This window comes from Carcharhinus amblyrhynchos, chromosome 22, assembly GCF_965287045.1.
Source record: "Carcharhinus amblyrhynchos chromosome 22, sCarAmb.v2.hapA, whole genome shotgun sequence".
NCBI lineage: Eukaryota > Metazoa > Chordata > Chondrichthyes > Carcharhiniformes > Carcharhinidae > Carcharhinus > Carcharhinus amblyrhynchos.
Window position 1 is genome coordinate 16974346 of NC_137345.1, and position 24998 is coordinate 16999343.

Here is a 24998-nt window from a genome sequence, read left to right on the forward strand (position 1 = left end):
GGATTGTTGGTCATGGGCTCATCAGAGATTCACAGCACGGAAGCAGGCCCATTGGTCCAACCTGTCCACGCCGCCCCTTTTTAAAAAATGTATTTGATCGCTGTTTGTGGGATCTTGCTATGCACAACTCTGTTCCTGCCTGTCTCAGCATTACAACGAAACTCGTTCGTCAGGCGTTAACAGCCATTTGTTGTGGGGGGGGGGAATGCGGGAAGCTTTGAATCATCCGCCGATTTTTAAATCCATTTTGCAGTTTTATTTCACTGAAGTCAGTCAGCAGGTGATTGGAAACTTTCCCGGTTTACCACAGTGGTCAAGATGTGCTCATTCGCTTCTGAGTATTTAACAATGTGACATTTCCTGTAGTGAGTGTGAACGTGTTGTGTAGATTCACTCACGTGATCGCGATGGAAGTTGGGTTACTTTGCTGACTAATGCTTCAGACTGATGTGCCAGAATGCACCAAAATAAGCAGTGCTGTGCACCTCACTCATACCTCCAGTGCAGCCTGACCTCTCTGTTGCCTCGGTTCCCACACTGCACAAGTACCTGCACTGGTCAGTGACCTACGTTTTCTGGCAAGGAAGATACCCAATCGACAGAGGAAGTAGACAGCAATTGCCTTTGGTTTCTTTTTTACAACCTTTTGACGAACTTGCAAATTGAGAAATTTTGCCCAAGTTGATGAATGCAGGATGCAGTTTGAGAAAGCGGAATCGCTCCAGCCTGCTTAACGTGTCGAAGCTTGTGTTGAGTATAGAGATAGCGAACAATATTTCACCAACCAAGGTTCCTGAGAAATGTCACCAGTAATATCATGTCTTTTGGATTGTTTCTGGGAAGTGTTACAACATTGATCCAGTTTTTTTTAAAGAAAAACGTATTAACGCTAAGAATATTTGCATATTGGGAAAGGATATTGGGAACTCAGGTGGGTTTTGACTTTGAAAGGTGTCGCAGGCATTCCCTCAACAAAAATTTCCATTCTGCAGTGCTGGAGCCATTCCTGCTCTGAGTAACATGGCGATTAGTGGCCTAGTCAACTCCTTGGCGCTGCTTTAAGGAGCTGGCACCTGGCACCTTGGTCACGTTCATTCCCCAGCATGGCCAAGATTAGGCTACCTGATCATCAGTCCACTTGCTGTTTGTGGAATCTTGCTGTGCACAAAATGGCTGCCCGCAGAACAACAATGATTACATTTTAAAAGCGGCTCTCGTGGGTCAGGAACGTGCCGAAGAGGTGGAAGGTGATTAGTGACCAGACAGAAGATTGTGTGAAAGCAAAATGCTGCTGGAATTCTGAAATAGAAACAAAGTGCTGGATTAAACTCAGTAGTCCTGTCAGCATCCGTGGAGAGAGAGAGAGAGAAACCTAGTTTAAGTTTCGGGTCCATACGATCCTTGTATAGTCCTGAGTTTATCCAGCATTTTCTGTTTTTGTTATGGAAGATTGTATGAAGTGTAGTCAGGAACTAGCTGCGTACTTGTGCCTCTTATTTAATATTGCCAACACCACTGTTTTCCCAGGGTTTATTTAGTGAGTTGGCATTGGTTCTCAATAGGGGAATAAAACACATCTAAACTGAAACTAACAGACGTTGGTGCTATCAGGAACATTTCTCATGGCATCTTTTCTGACTCATAACTAAACTGATCTCTCAAACCATACCATTGTATCGTCCAAAATGATTGATTCCAAATTTCACACCTGCCCCCCGCTGACCGCCTTCAGCCACAAGTGGAATCGCAAAATTTTATTTTTTATAAATAAAGGTTTGTTTATTTATTGGTCACAAGTAAGGTTTACATTAATGCTGCAAGGAAGTTACTGTGAAATTCCCCTAGTCGCCACACTCTGGCGCCTGTTCGGGTCAATGCGCCTAACCCGCACATCTTTCAGAATGCGGGAGGAAATCGGAGCACCTGGAGGAAACCCATGCAGACACGGGGAGAATGTGCAGACTCCACACAGATGGTGACCCAAGCCGGGAATCGAACCCAGGTCCCTGGCACTGTGAGGCAGCAGTGCTAACCATTGTGCCACCGTGCTGCCCCGAAACCAAACATTGCTTGCAGCCGGCGTGGATTTTAGTGAAAAATGAGAGTGATCACATCTTGACAAAATTACTAAAAGGTTTTGGCAGCAAAATCTATTTTCTCTCTCAGGTATTGGTCACCTTGATCGCTCGCACAAGCATCATTAACACTACTGAGATCCAATTCATTTATGGGATGTGGATGTCATTGACCAGCTTTATTACCCATCCTTAATTGCCCCTAAATTGAATGGCATTTCAGAAGACATTACTGGGGTCACATTTGGGCATAGAGCAGATAAGGACGGCAGGTTTCCTTCCCAAAATGAATCAGGTTTTTTTTTAACAACAATTGACAATGGTTTCATGGTCAGCATTGGACTTTTAATTCCAGATTGTAATCAAATTCACATTCCATATCTTCCGTGTGGGATTTGAATCTTGGTCTCCAGAGCATTACTCTGGGTGTCTGGATTGCTAGGCTGACACAGTGGTTAGCACTGCTGCTTCACACTGGCAGGGACCCGGGCTCGATTCCCGACTCGGGTCACTGTCTGTGTGAAGTTTGCATGTTCTCCCTGTGTCTGCGTGGGTTTCCTCCGGGTGCTCTGGTTTCCTCCCGTAGTCCAAAGATGTGCAGGTTAGGTGAATTGGCCGTGCTAAATTTTTCCCTCAATGTACCCGAGTAGATGCTGGAATGTGGCGACTGGGAGGATTTTCATAGTAACTTCATTTGCAGTGTGAGTGTATGCCTACTTGTAACAATAAATAAACTTTAAAATTATTGCAGTGACAATTCCACTGCGCCACCACCACGCCTCCCCTTCACAATCTTGCCCCCAGCAAGATGCCTGAGAAAAGCTTTTTGCTGAATTGCATACCACTGAACCTTACCCCAACACAGTGTTGTACAGTTTATGTAAGCATTTCTGTGTTCCACACTCTTTGAAACAATTGCATGATTAATGGCTAACCTTAAAACTGTTGCTGTGCGTCGCTCCTTTAGGAGCGAGTGTTGGGGCAGAGGAATCACGCTCCTTTGAATGGAAGGTATTTCACTCAAGGATGTAATATGTTCGAACTTGTAATGAGTGGTATGAGGTGTTGAAAACTGGTCAAACCTCCCCTCGAAGCATACCTGGCATTGCTTTTGTCACATCAACAGGAAGTTGCGACTTTACAATCGTGCATCTGTAAAGGGGATTCTTCATTAAATTTTAGGGAAAATTTTGTGTTGGAGCACAATTGTGCAATGTCTTACTCATAACGCACAGGGACTGGTGATCTAAATTCCCAAGTTTCTTTCCACTGCTAAGTCATGTATGACATGACTTCACGTGCTGCATTACACGTGTTGATGAATCTGCCAGCTCAGTGCCTTGAACAGTAGTTTCATGGGAATGAACAGTATTTTCCAGCCTGATGCTGATGTTTGCTATCGGGCCTGCAGGAGACAAATTGGAGACCTGTTTGTGACAGTGTAGGGAGCCCTCTCCCTGCCATCATGTTGGCTTCTGGAACAGCTTTGCTTGGGTTGCCATTAGTCTGGCTCTGCTGGAGTAGTCACTGATGGTGCCACGGCGCAGTGGGGCGCTCTCTCACTTTCGAGTTCCTGATCTCGATCGTGCTACTGACCAAGAAGCAATGGACAGAGGCTGGTACCTCTCTGCAAAGGAGCAGCCGGAGCCTTCACCAGATTGCTTTCTTATATGTGTCCTTGACCAATATAAGGTGAAATTCCCTGGCCTTCCAGCTGGCGGGACTAGAGAATCCCGCTGGAGCGAACAACCGGAGAACTCCGGCCATAATGCATAACCAGAAAATGCTGGAAAATCTTGGCAGGTTTAACAGCGCAGTTGTAGACAGGGAAAGAGCTGCATCCGCTCTCCTCAGATACTATCGTAGCCGCTGAGGTTTTCTGTTTTTCTTTCAGATCCCAGCATCTGCAGTAATGGCCTTTATCTTAATGTTGAACCAGCGGTCGTTGAGTATATGCCAGTACAAAAGTTTGTGTGTACATGCACGTGCTTGCAGTTTAATCTTACACTGCTTTATTCCAGATAGAGTTCCCACTATCACTGAAAGCTACATTCAGGAGTGACTCATCACCAAAGTGAAATGCTACAAGAGTGGTTCAGCTCTCCCTCATTCAAACTATCCATCCGACTGCGCTGTGTATTCATTCAAGTCGATCTTTTTTTGAATACCTGTTGCTGTTCTGATTTAAAATGTTTGTTGCTCCTGTGACTTAATGAGTAAGAACACTACCCATTGTAGTGTTAATAAAGAACAAAGAAAAGTACGGCACAGGAACCAGTCCTTCAGCCCTACAAGTCCATGTTGATCATGATGCCTTAACTAAATTGAAAAAAAACCCCTTCTGCCCATATACCCTTCTATTCCCTCCCTATTCATCCACCCATCCAGATACCTCTTAAATGTTGCTAATATGCCTGCTTCCACCACCACCTCTGGCAGCGGTTTCCAGGCACCCACCACTCTCTGAAAAACTCTCATGCTCCTTATACTTTCCCTCTCACCTTGATCCTGTGCCCTCTTGTAATTGACACTTCTACCCTGGGAAAAAGCCTCTGACTATCCACCTTGTCTATGCCTCTAATAATTTTGTAGGCCTCTGTAAGGTCTCCCCTCAGCCTCCGTCTTTCCGGTGAAAACAATCCTAGTTTACTCAACCTCTCCTCATAGCCAACACCCTCCAGACTAGGCAATATATGGGTGAACCTTCTTTGTATTCTCTCCAAAGCTTCTACGTCCTTGTGGTGTTGTGGCAACCAGAACCGCACGCAATACTTCAAATGTGACCTAACCAATGTTTTATATCGCTGCGAGTCTATATTTGCCAACTCTTGCACTCAATGCCCTTGGCAGAAGACCATGTTTACCAAGAGCTTCTGATTCCCTGTTTACTCTGAGCCAGTTGATGTGGTTGGTAAACTGACCTTGGCATCACCAAACTAGGGAGAGGAACCTCGGTCACAACTAGCCACTAACTTGGGCAAGAATGCATCTTTGTGTTGTAATGTCGAGCAGGGACAGGATTGGCTTTGACTGTTACGTGTCCAGGGTCAGATTGTGCAATGATACAGCACAGAGGAGGTCATTCAGCCTAACATGCCTATATGGGCTCTTTGATAGAACTGTTCAATTCATCTGACTCCAATGTCCTTGCCCCCATTGCTCTGTCATTTTATTTTCCCTTCAAGGAATAATTCAGCTCCCTTTTGAATATTAGAAATGAAGTTTCTTCCACCAGCATTTCAGGCAGTGGATTCCAGATCACAATAATGTACTGTGTATTTAAAAAAAACAATAGCCTCATGCTGGTTCTTTTGTTAAAGAATCCACCAAACTGTCTGAGCTTGCGTGTAGTGAACGGCCAGTTAAACGAGGCACTCCAAATCCCCAGCAAATGTTGGTGCATTTGATTGAAGAAAGATGGGACAGGATTTAACACACAACCCGCCGTGTGTTTCACGGATGCGGGAGGCGGCACGCCATTGGCCGCCAGTGGGATCATTTGGTCCCACTTCTGTCAGCAGGGTTTCCTGTTGAATGTATCGCTCACCGCTGTGGAACCCATGGTGGGATGTGCCCTGTATGATCCCACTTGGATGGCCCGAAAGTTCGGGTCAGGGCACGTTGAAAATGAAAAGAAGAAAAATGTTGCTCTGGGTTTCGAAAACCTGAAAGTTAAATCACCGTGCCACATCTGTGAGAAAGAGATCATCTCTCTTTCACACACCAACCCTAATGGAAATAGAGCATTTCCCTTTAGAAACAGTTGCTCTTGTCTGCGATTATACTGTTCTAATCCACTTAGAAATTCAGAACTTTTAAAAGACTCCCTGTGAAGCCAGAAGGAAGCAAACCAGTGGAGAAGTTTCATTTTTGTAAAGAACTTTTTAAAAAATTAGAAGTCCATTTGCAAGTTAAAGTTTATTTATTAGTCACAAGTAAGGCTTACATTAACACTGTGGTGCAGTTACTGTGAAATTCCCCTAGCCACCGTACTTCGGTGCCTGTTTGGGTCAATACGCCTAACCAGCACGTCTTTCAGATTGTGGGAGGAAAGTGGAGCATCCAGCGGAAACCCATGCAGACATGGAAAAAATGTGCAAACTCTGCACTGACAGTGACCCAAGCCGAGAATCGAAAACTGGGTCCCTAGCGCTGTGAGGCAGAAGTGCTAACCACTGTAACAAACTACTAAAATCAATATAATTCAAATAGTTAGCAGGTGAAGAATATTTCAAAGAAGTGCATTTCACTTTAAATAGTTGAAACAACAAAGGTATACGTCAGGTATTTCCAAGCATCTTCACTACTTCCCACACAAATCTGGGGCCACGTGCAACCTCACAACCTATGCCTCGATTTTTTTTTGTGTCTCCCACTTCCCGCTCGCTGGTTTCAGCCCTCAAGTTGCATTTGCCAGTGGCCATGTTCTATTTGAGGTTCCTGGATGTGGTGAGCACTGACACACCACATGCCTACGAACCTTCTCCCAATCTGGCTGCAACAGTCCTGATGGCACAGGCTGCTTTCCCTGACTCCTTTGAAAGCTCGAGGGTAGGTTTTGACAGCTCTGGTTCTGCGGCAGGTGCTTTTTATTGTACCAGCATCTCTCCCATTCTGTGACCTGCCACAGCGAGGGACATGCTTGCTTTTGCCACCAAAAAGACACCATCCACACTATGTAATTTATTCAAAGAAACCCGAGCAATTCCTCCCCTTGTCTTCAGTGAACACCTTGGTCAGGCGAGATGATAATTTTAAGGGAGGCTGAAGGAATTCAAAATGTAAGGAGCAGGAATAAGCCACCTGATCCCGTAAGCCTGCTCCACCATTCAATAAGATCATGGCTGATTGTGTACCTGACTCTCATTTCCCAGCCGCAATCCCACACAGACCTATTCCTGTAACCCCTCATATCTACCCTGCTAACCCCCCTCACACTAAGGTTAATTTAGCATGGTCAATCAACCTAACCTGCACATCTTTGGACTGTGGGAGGAAGCCCACGCAGGCATAGGGAGAATGTGCAATCTCCACACAGACAGTGACCCAAGCCGGGAATTGAATCCGGGCCCCTAGTGCTGTGAGGCAGCAGTGCTAACCACTCTGCCACTGTGCGGTGTCTGTGCGGAGTCTGCAAGCTCTCCCAGCATCTGCATAGGCCTCCCCTGGGCACTCCTACCCCCTCCTTATCCCTGTGTCGCTTGATTCTGTTGGTGTCTAAAGGTTTATCAAGACTGTTGTTGAATATATTCAATGGCTGAGCATTCACAGCACTCTGGGGTAGAGAGTTTGAAAGGTTCGAACAGGGATTGAGCTGGTAGTGGCTGCTTTACAGTGGAACAGCTAATATTACATTCCTGGTATGGTCTGGGGGCTGCACACTGTATGAGGACCCAGCACCGTCAAAGAGAAATTAGTGCAGCACAAAGGGCACCGAGAAACAAAGAACAGAAAAGCAGAATAAGAAATCTTAATTCCTTCTGTGAATAAAACCTATGTGTTAAATTGTAATGGTAACCAAAATACTACACAAAATCTATAGCATTAGCACAATGGAAACCAGAAGTGTGCTGTTTAAGTTACTGGAAATTACGTTAGTCACCTTGAAGGCTAAATGCTTTTTGACCATTGTCTATCTTCCAAACCAACCTTCACACCATGACATCTATGTGGTTTACACGCTTATGAACCTTGTATATCACACAGTACAGATAGCATTCAAAATGGTCGCTACAGCATGTATAAAGCACTGGCCACAATGTGAATTTCCCATCCAAAAAGGGGCTAGGTATGGACTATCTGCTCGCTTATGGTCCTGTTTACCCAAATCCCTTCAGGAACACCCTTTAAAGTTGGCTTAAGAGGTGAGTTAAATGTCTTTCTTTGTTATTCCAATCATGTATCGTTGATGATAAAAATAACTTAATCATAAAGATACAGCTTTCTTTAATAATAGCAGTCTTCAGTCAGAATGCCTGGAGGTGGTTTCTGAGTGTTTTCTTTATCCAGATCCAGGGCAAGTCTTAGATTTATTTCTAATAAATTTAGATGGTTGCCTAATTAATTGGATTCCTGTCGAATGCGCATCCTGTGCCGCGTGGGGACTCCAGGATGCTTCTTGAGACCTGGAGAAGTAGGTGCAGAAAGTGTCTTTGGGTGGGGAATTGCTGATCACTGCAGAAAAAATAAGACCCTAATCATAAGGGATTCCAACCACCCAAATATTAACTGGGATAAAATCAGAGTGAAAGGTATAGGAGGTACAGAAGTCTTAAAGTGCATTCCGGAGAACACTTTTGCCAGTAGGTAGTAAGGACAACAAGAGAAGGGGTTAGTCCTTCATTTAGTTTTACAAAATTAAGCTGGTCAGAACCTTTTGCTGGTGGCAATTGTCATTCAGTTAAATTTGGCATTGTTATGGAGAAGGACAAACTTAGACCAAGAGTAAAAGTTTTATATTGGAGAAAGACTGATGAAGTTGTGATGTGATTAGCTAAAAGTGGACTAGAAATGGTAACTTGAAGGTAAATTAGTGTCAGAGCAGTGTGAAATATTGAAGGAGAACAGAGAGGCTCCAGAACAAATATGTTCCCAGGAAGAAAGTAAGTGGGTTTCCCAAATTTGATGGAAGTTGAAGAATAGGATAAGGCTAAACTCTATGGAAACACCAGAAGCTCAAGACTGCAAAAAGCTGAAAGGGGGATGGAAAGTGTGAAATTGAACGTGAAAGTACGAGAGCAAAGGGAGTGCGTGAAAAAAGTTGAGGCAAGTAAATTGAGGAAACCGTGGATTTTTTTTAAAAGTACATGAAGAACAAGAAGGTAATTAAGGAAAGAACCGTGCTGATTGGAAATGGAAAATGCCTGTTTGGCTCTGAATGAATATTTTCTGTCTGATTTCACAATGGTGTGTGTGGGAGCAATGCAGGCATTGTAGTTAAAGAAGACTATGAAATACTGGATGGCATGAATGGAGGAAATGTTAAGGGGTTTAACGTCTTTGAAAGTGGATGATTTGTGAGACCCAGATTAAATGTACCCTTAAGGGAAGGGGAACAAGTAAGGATAAAGTGGTGGATCTGACCATCATTTTCCAATCCTCACTGGCCACTGACATGCAGCCAGAAGGCTGCTGACATTGTAACGTTTAGTGGGAGGCAATTGCACAGTGGAATTATCATCGGGCTAGCAGTCCAGAGACTCAGCGTAATGCTCTGAGGACCTGGGTTTGAATCCCACCCAGGCAGATGGTAAAATTTGAATTCAATAAAATGTCTGGAATTAACAGGTTAATGATGACCATTAAACCATTGTCACTTGTCATAAAAGCCCCTTTGGTTCACTAACGTCCTTTAGGGAAAGAAATCTGCTGTCTTCACTTGGTCTGTTCTACGTGTGACTCCTGACACATGGCAATGTGGTTGACTCTCAAATGTCCTCTGATGTAGAGAGCAGTTACGAATGGGCAATAAATCAGCGATGCCCACATCCTGTAAAAATGAATTTTTATAAAATTCTACCGTTGTGTAAAGAGGGAGGAATGAATGGAGTGAGAAATTACGATGTAACCTTCATGACCGATGACTTAGTCAAAAGAATTCAGATGGCCAGGGAAAAAGGTCATTTAGATTAATTAACATCATGTCAGCATGGATTTGTTAAGGGAAGGTTATGCCTGACTAACTTGTTTGGATGTTTTGGAAGAGGAAGCGAGAATTGCTGAGGGTAGCCTATTTGATCTTTGTGGATTTTAGCAAGGCTTTTGACAAGATCCCACATGATTGACTGGTCAGAAAAGTAAGATCCCACAGGACCAAAAGGCACGTGCCAAACTAGACCCACAATTGACTCAGTGGCAGAAGGCACAGATTAAGTGTTAACGAATATGCTTGTGACTGGAAAATGTTTCCTGTCGTGGTCCATGGGGCTTAATTCTATGCTGCTTTCTTTTTGTAATTCAGGCCATTGAGTTAGAAGTTTGCAGATGATATGAAAATTGGTTACGTGGCTAATCGTGAGGAAGAAGGCTGTAGACTGCAGGATGATTTCAATGAATTTGGGTGAGCAGAAGAGTGGGAAATATAACTCAACCTGGAGAAGTGTGAGATGATGCATTTGAAAACCCAAATAAGCCGAAGGAACACACAATGAATGGTAGGGTGCTGAGAAGTGTAGAGCATGTCCACAGACCTCTGCAAGTAGCAGGATAAGGAGATTAAGAAGGCAAACGGCATACTTCATTAGCTGGGGCATGGAATGCAAGAGCAAGGAAGCTACATTAGAACGGTATAATATGTCTAACTAACTTAGAGGGTCATTAGATTGGTTCCACTGGTTGGCGCAACATCGAGGGCCGAAGGGCCTGTACTGCGCTGTAGTGTTCTATGTTCTAACTTGTTTGGCTATTTTGGAAGAGGAAGCGAGAATTGCTAAGGGTAGCCCAGTTGATCTTTGTGGATTTTAGCAAGGCTTTTGACAAGATCCCACAGGTCAGAAAAATAAGATCCCACAGGATCAAAAGGCACATGCCAAACTAGATCCACGATTGCCTCAGTGGCAGAAGGCACAGATTAATCGTTAACGGATGTGCTTGTGACTGGAAAATGTTTCCTGTAGGGGTCCACGGGGCTTTCTAATATGAAGCAATTGTATTAGAAACAGCACAGAGGAGATTTACAAGGATGTCACTAGGTGTATAGACTTTCAGCTGTGAGGAGAGATGCAAGTTGAAGAATGTACAGAATTATGAGGGGCTGAGGTAGAGTGGATAGGGGCAACCAATTTCCATTAGCAGAGGTTAATAGGGGCAGAAAATTAAAGTAATTGACCAAAGGATTGGAGGGGAGTTGAGAATTTATTTTTCTCCCAGAGTGTACTGGGTGTTTGGAACTCACCGAATGGATAATCAAAGCATAAATAATCTTCACATTAAATAGAAAATGCCCTTGATGTGCCATATTGTACAGGACTGCAGGCAGAAAAACGGGAAAGCTGTGTAGCTCTTGTTGTTTGGTACAGCCATAATGGGCTAGGATCTATAGAAACCTACAGTGCATCATTGCATTGCAAAGAAGACCATTCAGCCCATTGGGTCTGAGCATCTTATCCAGGCCCACACTCCTGCCCTATCCTTGTAACCCTGCACATGGCTAATCCACCTGTACATCTTTGGAGTATGGGAGGAAACTGGAGCACCTGGAGGAAACCCATGCAGACACATGGAGAATGTGCAAACTCTATGCAGACAGTCAGCCAGGCCAGAATCAAACTCCGGCTCCCTGGTGCTGAGAGGCAGTAGTGCTGACCACTGTGCCGCCTGCAGTGCTGTAAATTGGCTATTTTTTTTTCATTTGCTAACAGCAGCAGTTAAATGGTAATAAGAGGAACTCCTGAAAATGACCTTTGTATAGTCCAGTCACTTCTTTCAAAAGCACTTACAATGTTATATTTGGCTGCACTTCTTCCCTACGTTTATTTTAGTTGGCGTTGTCAAGTCTGGAACTGTCAGTTCCAATATGACTTCAAATGGGTGTTGCTCTCTGGGTGGTGGAGCTTTCTCATTATAGCGCAGCTCAGTTCCTGGAACACACTCTGGGCACAGAGGGAAATGCAAAACACCTTTTCCCTTATACTTAGGGAAGCTATCCAAAGATTTGCTGTTGAGGGGTTGGAGGAGGGCACTTTCAATGAGAGGTAACTTATTGCAGTGATAAAGTTACCTTTGATACATTAAATAACCTTGTACAACAATTTAAGAAAAGTTTTAAGTCTATTTATTGGTGTCACAAGTCGGCTTGTGTTAACAGTGCAATGAAGTTACTGTGAAAGTCCCCCAACCGGCACGCCGTTTGGACTGTGTGGAGGAAAACGGAGCACCCAGAGGAAACTCACAAAGGCACGGAGAATGTGCAAACTCCGCACAGACATTGACCCAAGCCTGGAATTGAACCTGAGTCTCTTGGCACTGTGAGGCAGCAGTGCTAACCATCGTGCCACCAGGCTGCCAAATTCATTTATTTCAAACCTAGTTTATTATAAATCCAAAATTGAATATGTATGTAATTTTGTATATTTCTAATTGGGCTAATACTAAGTGGAGAATTGGGGAATTTTACTCTGAAATATCTCCCCTTTATTTTACTCCCCTTAATACCTAGCACTTTTACAAAGCTCTTACCCCAGTATCTGCTTGTGTGCTTCTGTGATCAATTTTTTTGGTAAGTTCCTGTGAAGTACTGTGGAGAAATAATTCACACATATATGGTCTCGCAAACAACAATTAGATCATTAGCCAGTTGTTTAGGGGCAGCACGGTGGCACAGTGATTAGCACTGCTGCCTCACAGTGCCAGGGATCGGGATTCGATTCTCGATTTGGCTCAGTGTCTGTGTGGAGTTTGCACGTTCTTCCCTGTGTCTGTGTGGGTTTCCTCCCACAGTCCAAAGATGTGCGAGTTAGATGGATTGACCATGCCCCTTAGTGTCAGGGGGACTAGCAGGGTAAGTATATTGGGCTACGGGGATAAGGGGCTGGTGCAGACTTGATGGGCTGAATGGCCACCTTCTGCACTGTAGGGATTTTATGGATCTGTTTTTGTTGGTGTTGATCGAGGGAGGAATATTGGCCAGTGCAGCAGAAACCTGTTTATGCTCACCTGAGCAGCTAGGTGGGGCTAGTGTTCCCTGTCAGCTGCTCCTCCAACAGTATTGCATGGGCCACCCCCTCATATACTGCCTTTAAAAGAGAGAGCGCAAAAAAATGTTATAGGTACATTGGAATGAGCAGACTGAGCACAACCAACATATTTTTCAGAGCAGTCAATGAATTTGAAAGTCTCATTTCAGAAGAAGGCATTTTCGGAAATGCCAGTCTACCTCAGTACTGCAGTGCTGTAAATTATCATCATTTATGTTCAAAAGCCTGAAACAGGGAGTGAGCCCTGGCTTCCTTTTAAAGAAAAGGGAAAATAAGCAACTTTAATAAACAGTTTAAAAAAAATCCTTTTGGCCATCTGCTTCATGAGTGGATGTTTGCACTTGCTTTGACTTGAACCGGACTGAATCAAAATCCTGGTTTACAAAAAACACGATTCTCTTTATTAATAGTAGCTTTCGTGACCTCAGGCTTTTCCAAAGCGGTTGGACAATCTCTAGCCAGTGTGCACAGCAAGATCCCACAAAGAGCAGGATGGTAACTGCCAGATGGGCTTTTTTAGTGATGTTAATTGTGAAGAGTGTAAACCAGGGAGAATTCCCCCTGTCCTGCTTGGATGTCCACCTGAGACCCAGCAGACAGGTACTGGGTTCAATATCCCACCCCACAGACAGAACAGCACTCCCTCAGCACTGCAACGGCAATGCCAGGCTGGATTATATTGAAGTCTCTGGAGTGTAACTTGAACCACAAACTTCTGCTCCCCAAGGCCAGGATTTTATAACACCACCATCCACCAGGGGGAGACATGCTGTGGCAGAAATGCTGTACCGATTTCATTCTCGTTTGCTGGTTTCTGCAGATGCTGGGGCCATGGCTTCTGCTAGGTAGCGCTGGCTTGGCCTCACTGAGTCCTTTGAGGATAGGGTAGCACGATGGCACAGTCGTTAACACTGCTGCCCCCAGCACCAGGGATCCAGGTTCGATTCCCGGCATGGAGTTTGCACATTCTCCCCGTGTCTGTGTGGGTTTCCTCTGGGTACTCTGGTTTCCTCCCACGTGCAGGTTAGGTGGATTGGTCGTGCTAAATTGCCCCTTAGAGTCAGGGGGATTAGCAGGGTAAATATGTGAGGTTGTGGGGATAGGGTCTGGGTAGGATCATTGTCAGCACAGGCTCTTTGGGCCGAATGGCCTCATTCTGCATTGTAGGCATTCTATTCTATCCTGTGATTGTTGCTGCCTCTCCATTTCATGGATGCCATGGGGAAGTGGGGTGGTGGGAGTCAGTCTGACTGCAGGAACACACGGGCAGGTTTGGTTTGATTTGATTTGATTCATTATTGTCACATGTATTGGGATAGAATGAAAAGTATTGTTCCTTGTGTGCTATACGGACAAAACATACCGTTCATAGAGTACAAAGGGGGGAAGGAAAGGAAGTGTGCAGAATGGAGTGTTACAGTCATAGCTAGGGTGTAGAGAAAGATCAGTGGGGAGAGATGAGAGCCAACATTTTGAGTTTAGATGACCTCTCGGAAGCTCTGACAAAGGGTCATTTGGACTTGAAACGTTGGTTCTATTCTCTCCCCACAGATGCTGTCAGACCTGCTGAGATTTTTCCAGCATTTTCTGTTTCTGTTTCAGATTCCAGCATCTGCAGTATGTTGCTTTTGTATCAGTTTAATATTTTGGTAGGCCCGTTCAAAAGTCTGACTGGAAGTCCTTGAGTGCGTTGCTACATTATTGTTGGTTGCAGTGAATGTGAACGATTTCCTGTGAAAGTTTATGCATAACAACAATAGCCAGAAGGCCTCCTTTTGTTGGACTATGAAGATGCACTCACCTCAAGAGTGCATGAGTTAAGCAATGGCAATTTTGATGTGGTCGCATGAGAATGTTTTTGTTGTCATTACTGTTATTTAGAAAGACTGTCGGGTTAAAGAATAAAAGTAAGTGACCCATTATCAAGATTTGGCATTGTTCCATTTGCTCTACCACCAACAACTCAAAATGCCTACGGTGGTTTGGGTGTTAAGCCTAGACAGCTACCTGACTCTGTTCCTAATGATGGTAAACAGATTTGAAGAGATGACGCTGCAGAAATGCTGTGCACTTGCTTCTAAGTGTTGATGAGCCCTTTTTTTGTTGTTAAGAAAAATGAACATTTAGAAAATTATTTTATCAGGAGAGGACTTTTTTTTCCATTTGAAGGGTGATGGACACCTGCAAATGAATGTTTGCCACTCTCTCGTGGCTGTACTCTCCCTTATGTGAAATATGTACTCCTTGAACAGGGAACTAACTAGTTGCTAATTTTAAGTGTATGTTAAATGAGCACCAGTAATCCAGCACACACGTACCAGTTAGACATGTAGGCTTCCCTATGTTAATTCATATGACCTCTTCTTTTCCTTGATGCCTTGGTGTTCTGGTTATGTGATCTGCACAAAGCAGTAGACAGGCTCTCTGGTTTGAAGATACTTAAGTGACAAAGAAGGTTCTCTATATGTCTTTTCACAAGTCCTAATGCAAAGGGGGCAAAGTTATTCACACACGTTGGTGCAAAGTGAACAACAGTGAATTAATGATTCATTTTACACCCTACCCAATTTTCTTTTCTTTTAAGCTTCATTGGAGACAGACTGCTGATTAGCTCAAAGGTAAAAGCAAAGTACCATGGATGCTGGAATCTGCAACAAAAACGGAAAACGCTTGAAAATCTCAGCAGGTCTGACAACATTTGTGGGGAGAGCATAGAGCCAACGTTTTCGAGCTTAGATAACCCTTCATCAGAGCTGGATGAAGGGTCATCTAGACTTGAAATGTTGGCTCTGTTCTCTCCCACAGATGCCGTCAGACCCGATGAGATTTTCCAGCATTTTCTGTATTTGCTGCCGATTGGCCCAAGACCAATTTCTGCCTCGGAGGATTGTCCTTTACCCTCCATTCTCTCCCTCGATTTCGACAGGAAGGACATATTGCTGAAGAAGGTGCCCCCACTTCTAGCTCTATCTGTCTGGTTGGCTGATGTAGGGAATTATCTTGGAAACGGGGAGTACACGATGTGAACTGACTCTCTGAAGTACAGTTACTGGTGGATCTTGTGACTTTTACCCACAGCATGTTTGGGCAATGTGTTACTGATGCTATTTAGGAGGGTGAAGGATCTGCAGCTTCTGGTGCTTTTGAAGCTTCACCTAGTAGAGGAAATATGCAGTTGCAAGCACCATAGTTGCTCACAAAATACATTGCTGCTCAAATAGAGAGCGTGACCTACCCAGCATTTAGTGTGGATTTGGAATGGTTTCTTCTTACTCGCGGCAAGTGTTTTGGCAGTTACTTCTGCAGTTCCTCTTTTCACACCCTTGTTGTAAACCACTGAGTCCACATCAAGAGTGTGTGTGTGTACATGTGTGTTTGTCTGTGGTCTTTTGTTTTCTCTCCTGAGGGCATTACTGCTTGCTTGGGTAGAGATCTACAAGTGCTGCTTGCCCTCTGGTAGCCATTTTGAGCCCTGGCTGTGTGATGTTAGCTGTCTAAGCATCCCTGAAGGTCACCATAGCTGAGTCCAATTCAATTCATGCCCAACTGGGAAGGCCACCTTCAGTGGGTTAAGAATGGATCTGATCCAGCTAAATTGGAATCAAAGGCTGGCAAGCTAACTCAACAATGGGCCTTTGTTAAAGAGTAGAGTTTGGGCATAGTAACGGTTCGTTCCCACAAAGGGGAAGAGGGAGGACAAATAATCCAAAGCTCGCTGGGTGGCAAAGAAAGCTCAGAGATAAAGATGAAGGGGAGAAAGTGTGCCTGTGACCAGTGTCAGGAGGGTGATATAACTGAGAACCAGGCTGAATGTGGAAGGTTCAGAGGGGAATTGAAAAAAGTAAAAACTTGAAGCAAAGCGAGAGTGCGAGAAGAGACTGGCGGTTAACATAAAAGGGAATCCAAACAGGCATATGAATAGTAAAGGATTGGTAAAAGCAGAAGCGGGGCTGATTAGGGAGCAAAAAGGGGATTTGCATATGGAAGCAGAGAGCATGACTGAGTTGTGACCTAATGCTTTGCATCTGTCTTTACCAAGGAAGAAAATGCTGCTCAGGTCATAGTGAAGGAAGAGATATTTCAGATGCTGGAAGGGTTTAAAACTAATGAAGAGGTATTAGATAGACTGCATGTACTTAAAGATGATACAGCAGCAGGATCAGATAAGATACGTTCAAGGATATGAGGGAAACAGGAGTAAAAAATTGCTGAGGCACTTGCCATCATTTTCATAAGAACATAAGAAATAGGAGCAGGAGTAGGCCATCTAGCCCTTCAAGCCTACCCCACCAGTCAATAAGATCAAGGCTGATCTGAAGTGGATCAGTTCCACTTTCCCGCTTTCTCCCCATAACCCTTAATTCCCCTGTCTATCAGAAACCTATCTACCCGTGTCTTAAATATATTCAGCGAGGCAGCCTCCACCACTTCAACGGGCAGAGAATTCCAGAGATTCACCACCCTTTGAGTGAAGAAGTTCCTCCTCAACTCTGATCTAAACTGCTCCCCCCCCATCTTGAGGCTGTGCCCTCTAGTCCCGCTATCCTTTCTAAGCGGGAAGAATCTCTCTACCTCTACCTCTACCCTATCTATCTCCTTCATTATCTTATACATCTCTGTAAGATCCCCCCTCAGCCTTCTAAACTCCAATGAGTACAGACCCATCTAATCTCCCCTACGCTTGGGTGTGATGCCAAATATTGGAGAATTGCAAATGTTCAGTTCCTCGTTCAGAAAAGGCCAGATGCTGCCCTCTGTGCTGCGCCCATTCTATGATCCAACCTTTCAACAAAGAGCGTGTTGATAATGATCAGGAGCAAGTGATCTGGACAGATTGTCCACTCTCTTACCTGGAGCATTGATGCGAGCGCCGTCGCCCCCCCACCCCCCCCAAACCCAACAATGCAGCATGGATATTTGATTTGATTTATTATTGTTACATGTATTAGTATACAGTCAGAAGTATTGTTTCTTGTGCTACACAGAAAAAGCATACTGTTCGTAGAGAAGGAAACAAGAGAGTAGTGTTACAGCCATAGCTAGGGGATAGAGAAAAATCAACTTGATGCAAGGCAGGTCCATTCAAAAGTCTGATGGCAGCAGGGAAGAAGCTGTTCTTGAGTCTGTTGGTACGTGACCTCAGACTTTTATATCTTTTTCCAACGGAAGAAGGCGGAAGAGAGAATGTCCAGGATGTGTAGGGTCCTTGATTATACTAGTTGCTTTGTCAAAATGCAGACAGAGTCAATGAATGGGAGGGTGGTTTGCTTGATGGATTGGGCTACGTTCACGACCTTTTGTAGTATCTTGCAGTCTTGGGCAGAGCAGGAGCCATACCAAGCAAGACCTTGGATTGAATTTGGGTCCACTCGGCTTAGCCATTCATGAGCTGCTCTGTAAGTTGCAAGGGAAGACCCGAGCTCTTTATCCTTGTGGACAAATGTAGAACATACGAGTTATCACATCTCTCTATCAAATTCTCTTAAATCTGCAGCAGGCTGACTGACTGAGTGCTGATATTTAAGTGAAAAATCCTCCTTTGCTTACTGTTACTTTCTCCTCTGTAGATGTTGCAGGACTGTCCGAAAGCAAGGCGAGAGGTCGACCTACACTGGCGAGCATCTGGCTGCACACACATTGTACGAATTGTAGATGTCTATGAGAATCTGTATCAGGGAAGGAAGTGCCTACTTATAGTGATGGAATGGTAAGTTCTGCTGCAACCAGGTACACTGACTATTGGAAATTTAGTTAAGGGAAATGATGTTTATAAATGAATTAAATCCCTGGCTGATATACAGCCTGTAAGGTGTTTAGATTAAAAACAGAAACATGTGCAGGGCTGAAATAAAAAAGCAAATTCTCAAAAAGGTCCTGAATTGCGCTCCAGGTACACAGTTTAGCAGCAGGTTCTGTCATCGTAACCTTTTTCTAATCAACTCTGACAAAGGGTCATCCAGACTCAAAACATTCGCTCTATTCTCTCTCCACAGATGCTGTCAGACCTGCTCAGATTTTCTGGCTTTTTTTGTTTTTATTTCAGATTCCAGCATCTGCAGTATTTTCACTCTTTTCTATTTGATTTTTTTTTGTGTGGGGATTTTTAGTTACCTGAGAAAATGATCTATGTTGCTTTCTGCTGACTCAATGCTCAGCTAGGTGGTGTAGGATAAAATACTTGAAACCAATCTTCATTCACCTAGAATCTAACCATTGCCCCATGATATTCTGTGTCATTACCACTGTCAAATCCCCCACATCCTAGGGTTACCATTGATAGAAACTAAACCTAACTAACCACAGAAAAACTGTGGCTACAAGAGCAGGTCAGAGGCTCAGAATCCTGCGGCGAGATACTCACTTCCTGATTCCCCAAGCCCTTTCTGCTACCTACAAGGCAGAAGTGTGATAGAAAATCTCCTCTTACCTGGATGACACCATCCAGCTCACTTGATTTGCACCCCATCCACAAACATTCATTCCCTAGGGTGGCACAGTGGTTAGCACCGTTGCCTCACAGTGCTAGGGACCCAGGTTTGTTTCCCCGGCTTTGGTCACTGTCTGTGCATGGTCTGCACATTCTGCTCGTGTCTGTGTGGGTTTCCTCCGGGTGCTCCGGTTTCCCCCTCAGTCCAAAAGACATGCTGGTTGGATACATTGGCCATGCTGAATTCTCCCTCAGTGTACCCGAACAGGCACCGGAGTGTGGCAATTAAGTGGTTTTCACAGTAACTTCAATGTAATGTTAATGTAAGCCTACTTGTGACGCTAAAAGAAAAGTTAAGCTCTGCCACCGATGTACAGTCGCTGCAAGTGTGTGCGTCTTTAAAAGATGCACTGCCCCAACTCATCAAGCCTCCCCAAATAACACCTTCCAAACCCATCACTGCTGCTATGAGCACAAGAGCAGCAGATACGTGAGACTAGCAGAACCTGAAAGCTCCCCTCTAAGGCATTCCCCCATCCTGACTTGAAAATATATCGCCATTCCTTCACTGTTGCTGGATTAAATTCCTGGAACTCCCTCCCTAGCACCACTGTGGGTGCACTTTAACACATCGAATGCAGCGGCTCAAGCAGGCAGCTCACCTTCTCTAGGCACATCCCAAGAATGATTTAAAAGAAGGTTTTATTATTGTAAATAAAACCTTCCTTTACGTACCCACCTACATGAGAAAACAAAACCCGCATCCAGCCTGCTATTTTGTTTGCACACGGGCAAGTCCCCAGTTAATAGGGTTTCAGGAAAGGGGGAACCGGCACAGAGGCAGGCGCAGATTGCGCTACTCGCCTTACGCCCCCAACTTTACCAAGTTTTCATGCTGGAAAACGGGTGCAAGGTGATGGTAAAATCGGTCCAGTGAGCGTGTTTAGCTGTAATTGTGAAGTTAGTAAGAACCAACTTACACTTCATTCAACTTCTCAAGGGTTTTTACGGTGAGTTTAACTGCATTAAAGTGGAAGCTCTCATTAGTTAAAGATTTCTCCATTTGGAGTAATTTGTGTGTGGGGGTGGGGGTGGGGGTGGTGAAGGACGGGTGGGTGGAATGGGGTGTGGGTTACCTCCACAGGATACCCTTTGGAGAAGTGCAGAATCACTTGGCAGCCACTTCACGATTTCTGCGTTATTTTGAGCGTGTGTGATCTCCAGAAGTTGATTCGCCTTCAGTGGAGTAATTAATACCGGTGGACACTAAGTTTCATTTTTGTTACCATCGCTAATTCCAGGTCACTGTCTTTAGGTGTGCTGCAAACCTTTTGCCCTAACCTATTGACTCATCACTCTCCCCAGTTGCTTGTCTCGGGCTGAACCAGACTGTTTGCAATCCCTATCTTCTATTTGATCTGCTTCTAACATTGCTCCACCTCTATCCCCACAGAGGGGAGGTGATGGCTTATGTTGTTATTGCTGGATTATTAATCAGAAGCTCAGCTAATGTTCTGGGGACCCGAGTTCGAATCCCACCACAGCAAATGGTAGAATTTGAATTCAATGATAAAAATCTGGAATTAAGAATCTACTGATCACAAAACCCTTATCAATTGTCAGAAAAACCCATCTGGTTCACGAATGTTCTTTAGGGAAGAAAATCTGCTATTCTTACCCAGTCTGGAGTTACATGTGACTCCAGAGTCACAGCAATGTGGTTGACTCTTAACTGCCCTCTAAACAAGGGCAACTAGTGATGGATAATAAATGCTGGCCAGCCAGTGGCATCTATGTCCCTTATTCCCAAAATGAATGTTTTAAAAAATTCTGTCGCTTAAACACTCATCGAGAGCTTTGCCATCTCCAGACATGATTACACCAATGCTTTCCTGACTAAACTCTCATTCTCCATCTAAAGTAAACTTAAGTCTAACTCTAGTGCCTGTATTCTATCCTGGTCCCTATTCATTAAAAGTTATAATTCTCACCCTTCCATCACTCCTCTGAACCTGGCTTCTTGTGCATCATTTGCCATCCCTCCCATGGCTACTCCTTCAACCGATTAGGTCCCACATTTTGGATTCCTCCTTTGAGCTTCCCCTCCTTCTTATACAGCTTAACTCTTTGGCCAGTTTTTTGACCACCTAGCATGCTAATAGCCACGTCTTGGTGTTCACTTCCATTCATGTTCCCTACGCCTCTGTGAAACTTCCTCGGGGCGGTTTTCTGCGAATGGTTTTATTTAAAGGGAACGATTGTACCTTGTATTACTCGAGTTGTGAATATTCAACATCATTAGATGCAAGCTGTGGTTCAAATACTCCATCCTGAAAGAGCACTATCTGCTCTGTTTTGAATATATGTTTCAGAGTTTACACAGGCATGCCGAATGGGTGCATGTTTTTGCTGCACCCTGAAAAATATAACAGAGGGAGGTTTTGAATTTTCAACCCATGTTTCATGGAGTTGTTTCACCTGTTGTGTAACAGGAACGGGTTAGCTGAAGCAGTGGCCAAGAGAGTACCTACAAAAAAATGTGTCAGCTTAATTCAGTGAGTGGGTTCTTACTAAAACTATATTATAGGATTTGAGCACATAATTTAGACCGGTGGTTCCCAACCAGTGTTGTGCGGCACTCTGGTGTGATGTGAGGACCTCCCAAATGTGCTGCAAAAAAAGATTCAAACTGATTGAAAATTCACGTAACTAATTTAAAACTAACCTTCGTCTTTGGGTCTGTGGTCAGCATTTCCGAACCTCAGGCCTTCTGCGCATATGCTGGCCAGGAAAGAGCCGCCCATGTGGGGGGTTTAGAATTTTTTTACATTGGTCGGGCCCATGCGCAGAGACTTGGAGATAAAGACAAAGGCCCCCCAAAGACCTGAACAAAAAGCAGAAACTTAAAAAGAGCACAAAAACCCTGGGAGAAGTGAGAGAAACAGAGAGAGGTAGAAAAACAGGTAAGTTTAAACTCTGTAAGGGAAGGAGCTAGGAGCTGTGCGTCATTGTTTCCTAATAGTATAGAGGTGTCCCATGACATAGAAAATGTTGGGAACCATTAATGTAGACTTCACTTCAATACTTATTTCAAATCATTCTTTTCATGGGGAGGTGGGCATTGTTGGCAAGGCCAGCATTTGCTGCCCCTTCTTGAGTGGCTTGCTGGGCCATTTTCGGAGGCCAGTCGACCATATTGCTGTGGGCCTTAGAATCCCTATAGTGCAGGAGGAGGCCATTTGGCCCATCAGGTCTGCACCGACCCTCCCTAAGAGGATCATACCAAATGTTGAAGCAGGAAACCAGGGTTAACTCCCTGCTGTTTTTTGGGATCATTTCTGTCTACCCGCAGATGAAGTTTCTGGTTAACATCTCACCTGAAAGATGGCACCTCCAGCAAGGGCTCGTTAGCCTTGATGCTTGTGCTCAAGGCCTGGAGTGGGATTGAGTGTAGAACCTTCTTCAGAGGTGGGGGGCACTGCCAATTGTGCCATGGTTGACATGGGTAGGACTTGGTCATGTTTCAAATTTGCCAAGGTGACTACCCTTTGGAAGACATTTTGAACTTCCTGAGAATGTGAAAACTGCTATGTAAGTGCAAGGTCTTCATTTACTCCTCCAGTCTGATGACTTTACTGATCATCAGATAAAGTTGTAGTCTGCCCTTTTTAAATAGACACTTGATTCATGAAATAAAGCTTACGCCATATGTTGAATAACGTTAATGGTTTTTCATTTCAAGAACACAGTCGAAGTGGAGCGATTACTAGAAAACTATTGAAATTCTTCCTTTTCATATTGCTTTCTCTGGCTTGATGGGGAGCTTGAGTCATTTCTTAATCTCCTCAAATCAATCAAAGTGATGATCTAGGATGAGAATTGAAGGAGGCAGGTGGTTATCTTTGACTCCACTGAAAAATGAGTCATGAAGTTTAAATAATCGTGCTGAAGAAATACTTACGTTAACGAAAAGCAGAGAAAGAGTTTGCATTTATATAGCACCCATTTTGATCTCAGTGATGGTAAGTGCAAGTTATTAATTACTTGCTTTCTGAAGAAGCGTTACTGTTGTAAAGTTGGAACCATAGTGGCCAATGTGCGCACATCAATGTTCAACAGCCAGCAGTGAGATGCTGGTCAAATAATACGCTTTATTGATGTCATTTGAGGGCTAAACCAAATAATGTAATGAGGATCTGTTATCCCAGCCTGAAAGCACTGGACAGGCACCAGGTTAAAGTCATACAAGTGAAGACACCTTTGAATGTTCTTGCACCAAAAATAAACGGTAGTTCGATTTGTTTAGCAAGTACCATCAATACGGTTATGGGGATAGAGCAGAGGGGGGAAGGCCTGTAAGATGCTCTTTTGGAGAGTCAGTGCAGACTTGATGGGCTGAATGGCCTGCTGCGCTGTAGGGATTCCATGTTTCAAATTATTCTGCCCACTTCCTCCTGTGTTGCTCACTAAAACATTATGGAATATCTGCAATACGTTCATTGAGAATTCAGTGCTCCAAGTTCCTGTTCCAAGCCCTCACTGTCCTGACTTGAAAATCTATCACTGTTCCCTCACTGTTGCATGGGTCAAGTTCCTGGTACCCCCTGCCTAACAGCACTGCAGGTGCACCTACACTAAATGGACTGTAGCTGGTCAAGATTGGTGCTCCACTCGAGCCTTCTTCCATCTTTCCTCATCTAAATCGATAATCATAACGCTCTATTCCCTTTTCCATCATGTATTTGTCTAATTTCCCCTTAAGTCCTTTGATACTATTTGCTTCAACCACTCCCACTTTGTCACCATGCTTTGGGTAAAGTAGTTCTTTCTGCATTTCCTATTGAATTTCTTGGTCTTATATTGACAGCTTCTAGTTATTCCCCTCCCTGCAAGAGGAGCTGTATCCTCTCTATTTAAACCTTTCATAATTTTTAAGACCTCTATTATTTCACCCCTCAGCCTTTTTTAAGAGGAAAAGACCAGCCTGCCAATCTTTTCCAGATGCCTACACCCACACATTTTTGGTTTTATCCTTGTAAATCTTCTCTGCACCCTCTCCAGTGTGCCGCTATATCCCCTTTTACAATATGGTAACTCCTCCACGACCAGATGCTGGTGACAGAAATAAGACAGAAAACTTTGAGGTCCAGGCTGGAGCCAGACAAGGATGTGTCATCATCCTTTTCTCCATCTTCATCACCATCATCCTTCACCTTCTCAAGAACAAGCTTCCCAGCGAAGTGGACATCGTCTGCAGGACAGTTGGAAAACTTTCCAATCTCAACTGGCTGAAATCCAAGAGGAAAATGACATTGACATCATTCGTGGAACTTCACTCTGCGATTGACAACACGTGCTCCACTCTCTTGTATGTCTTGAAGCCACGCTTGACTCTTTAATGGAGGCATTCCAAAGAATCAGTCTCGGCCTCTGCCTCAGGAAGACTCCATTTCCAATAAGTCTATTACCAAACTGCCCCAGGATGAGATCCGGTCTCTCTTTCCATCAAGATCAACAGAACAAGTCTCCCAAATGTGGAACATTTCCCCTTTTTGGGAAGTCACCTCTCATCTAAGGTTGATGCCTGAGATCCAACATTGTATCCAATCTGTGAGGACAGCTTTCAGATGTCTTGAGTCTTCAATGACTGCAACATCCATGCTGATTCTATGTACTCTTCTGTACAGCTCAGAAACTTGGCCTATGTACAGATGCTGCCTCAAGGCCCTGGAGAGGTACCAGCAAGGCTGTTTGAGATAGATTCTCTGCATCAGCTGGGAGGACAGGCGTACTAACATCAGC

At 44.2% G+C, this 24998-nt stretch overlaps 1 protein-coding gene across 1 annotated transcript in view; it reads left to right on the plus strand.

Moving 5' to 3' along the window:
• LOC145356965 (MAP kinase-activated protein kinase 2) overlaps positions 1 to 24998 on the plus strand; it is a 204635-nt gene that overhangs the window by 111730 nt on the left and 67907 nt on the right. The window contains exon 2 of the mRNA XM_080209985.1: positions 18337 to 18476. Coding sequence (XP_080066111.1) covers positions 18337 to 18476 — 140 coding nt within the window. The remainder of the gene's footprint in view (positions 1 to 18336; positions 18477 to 24998) is intronic.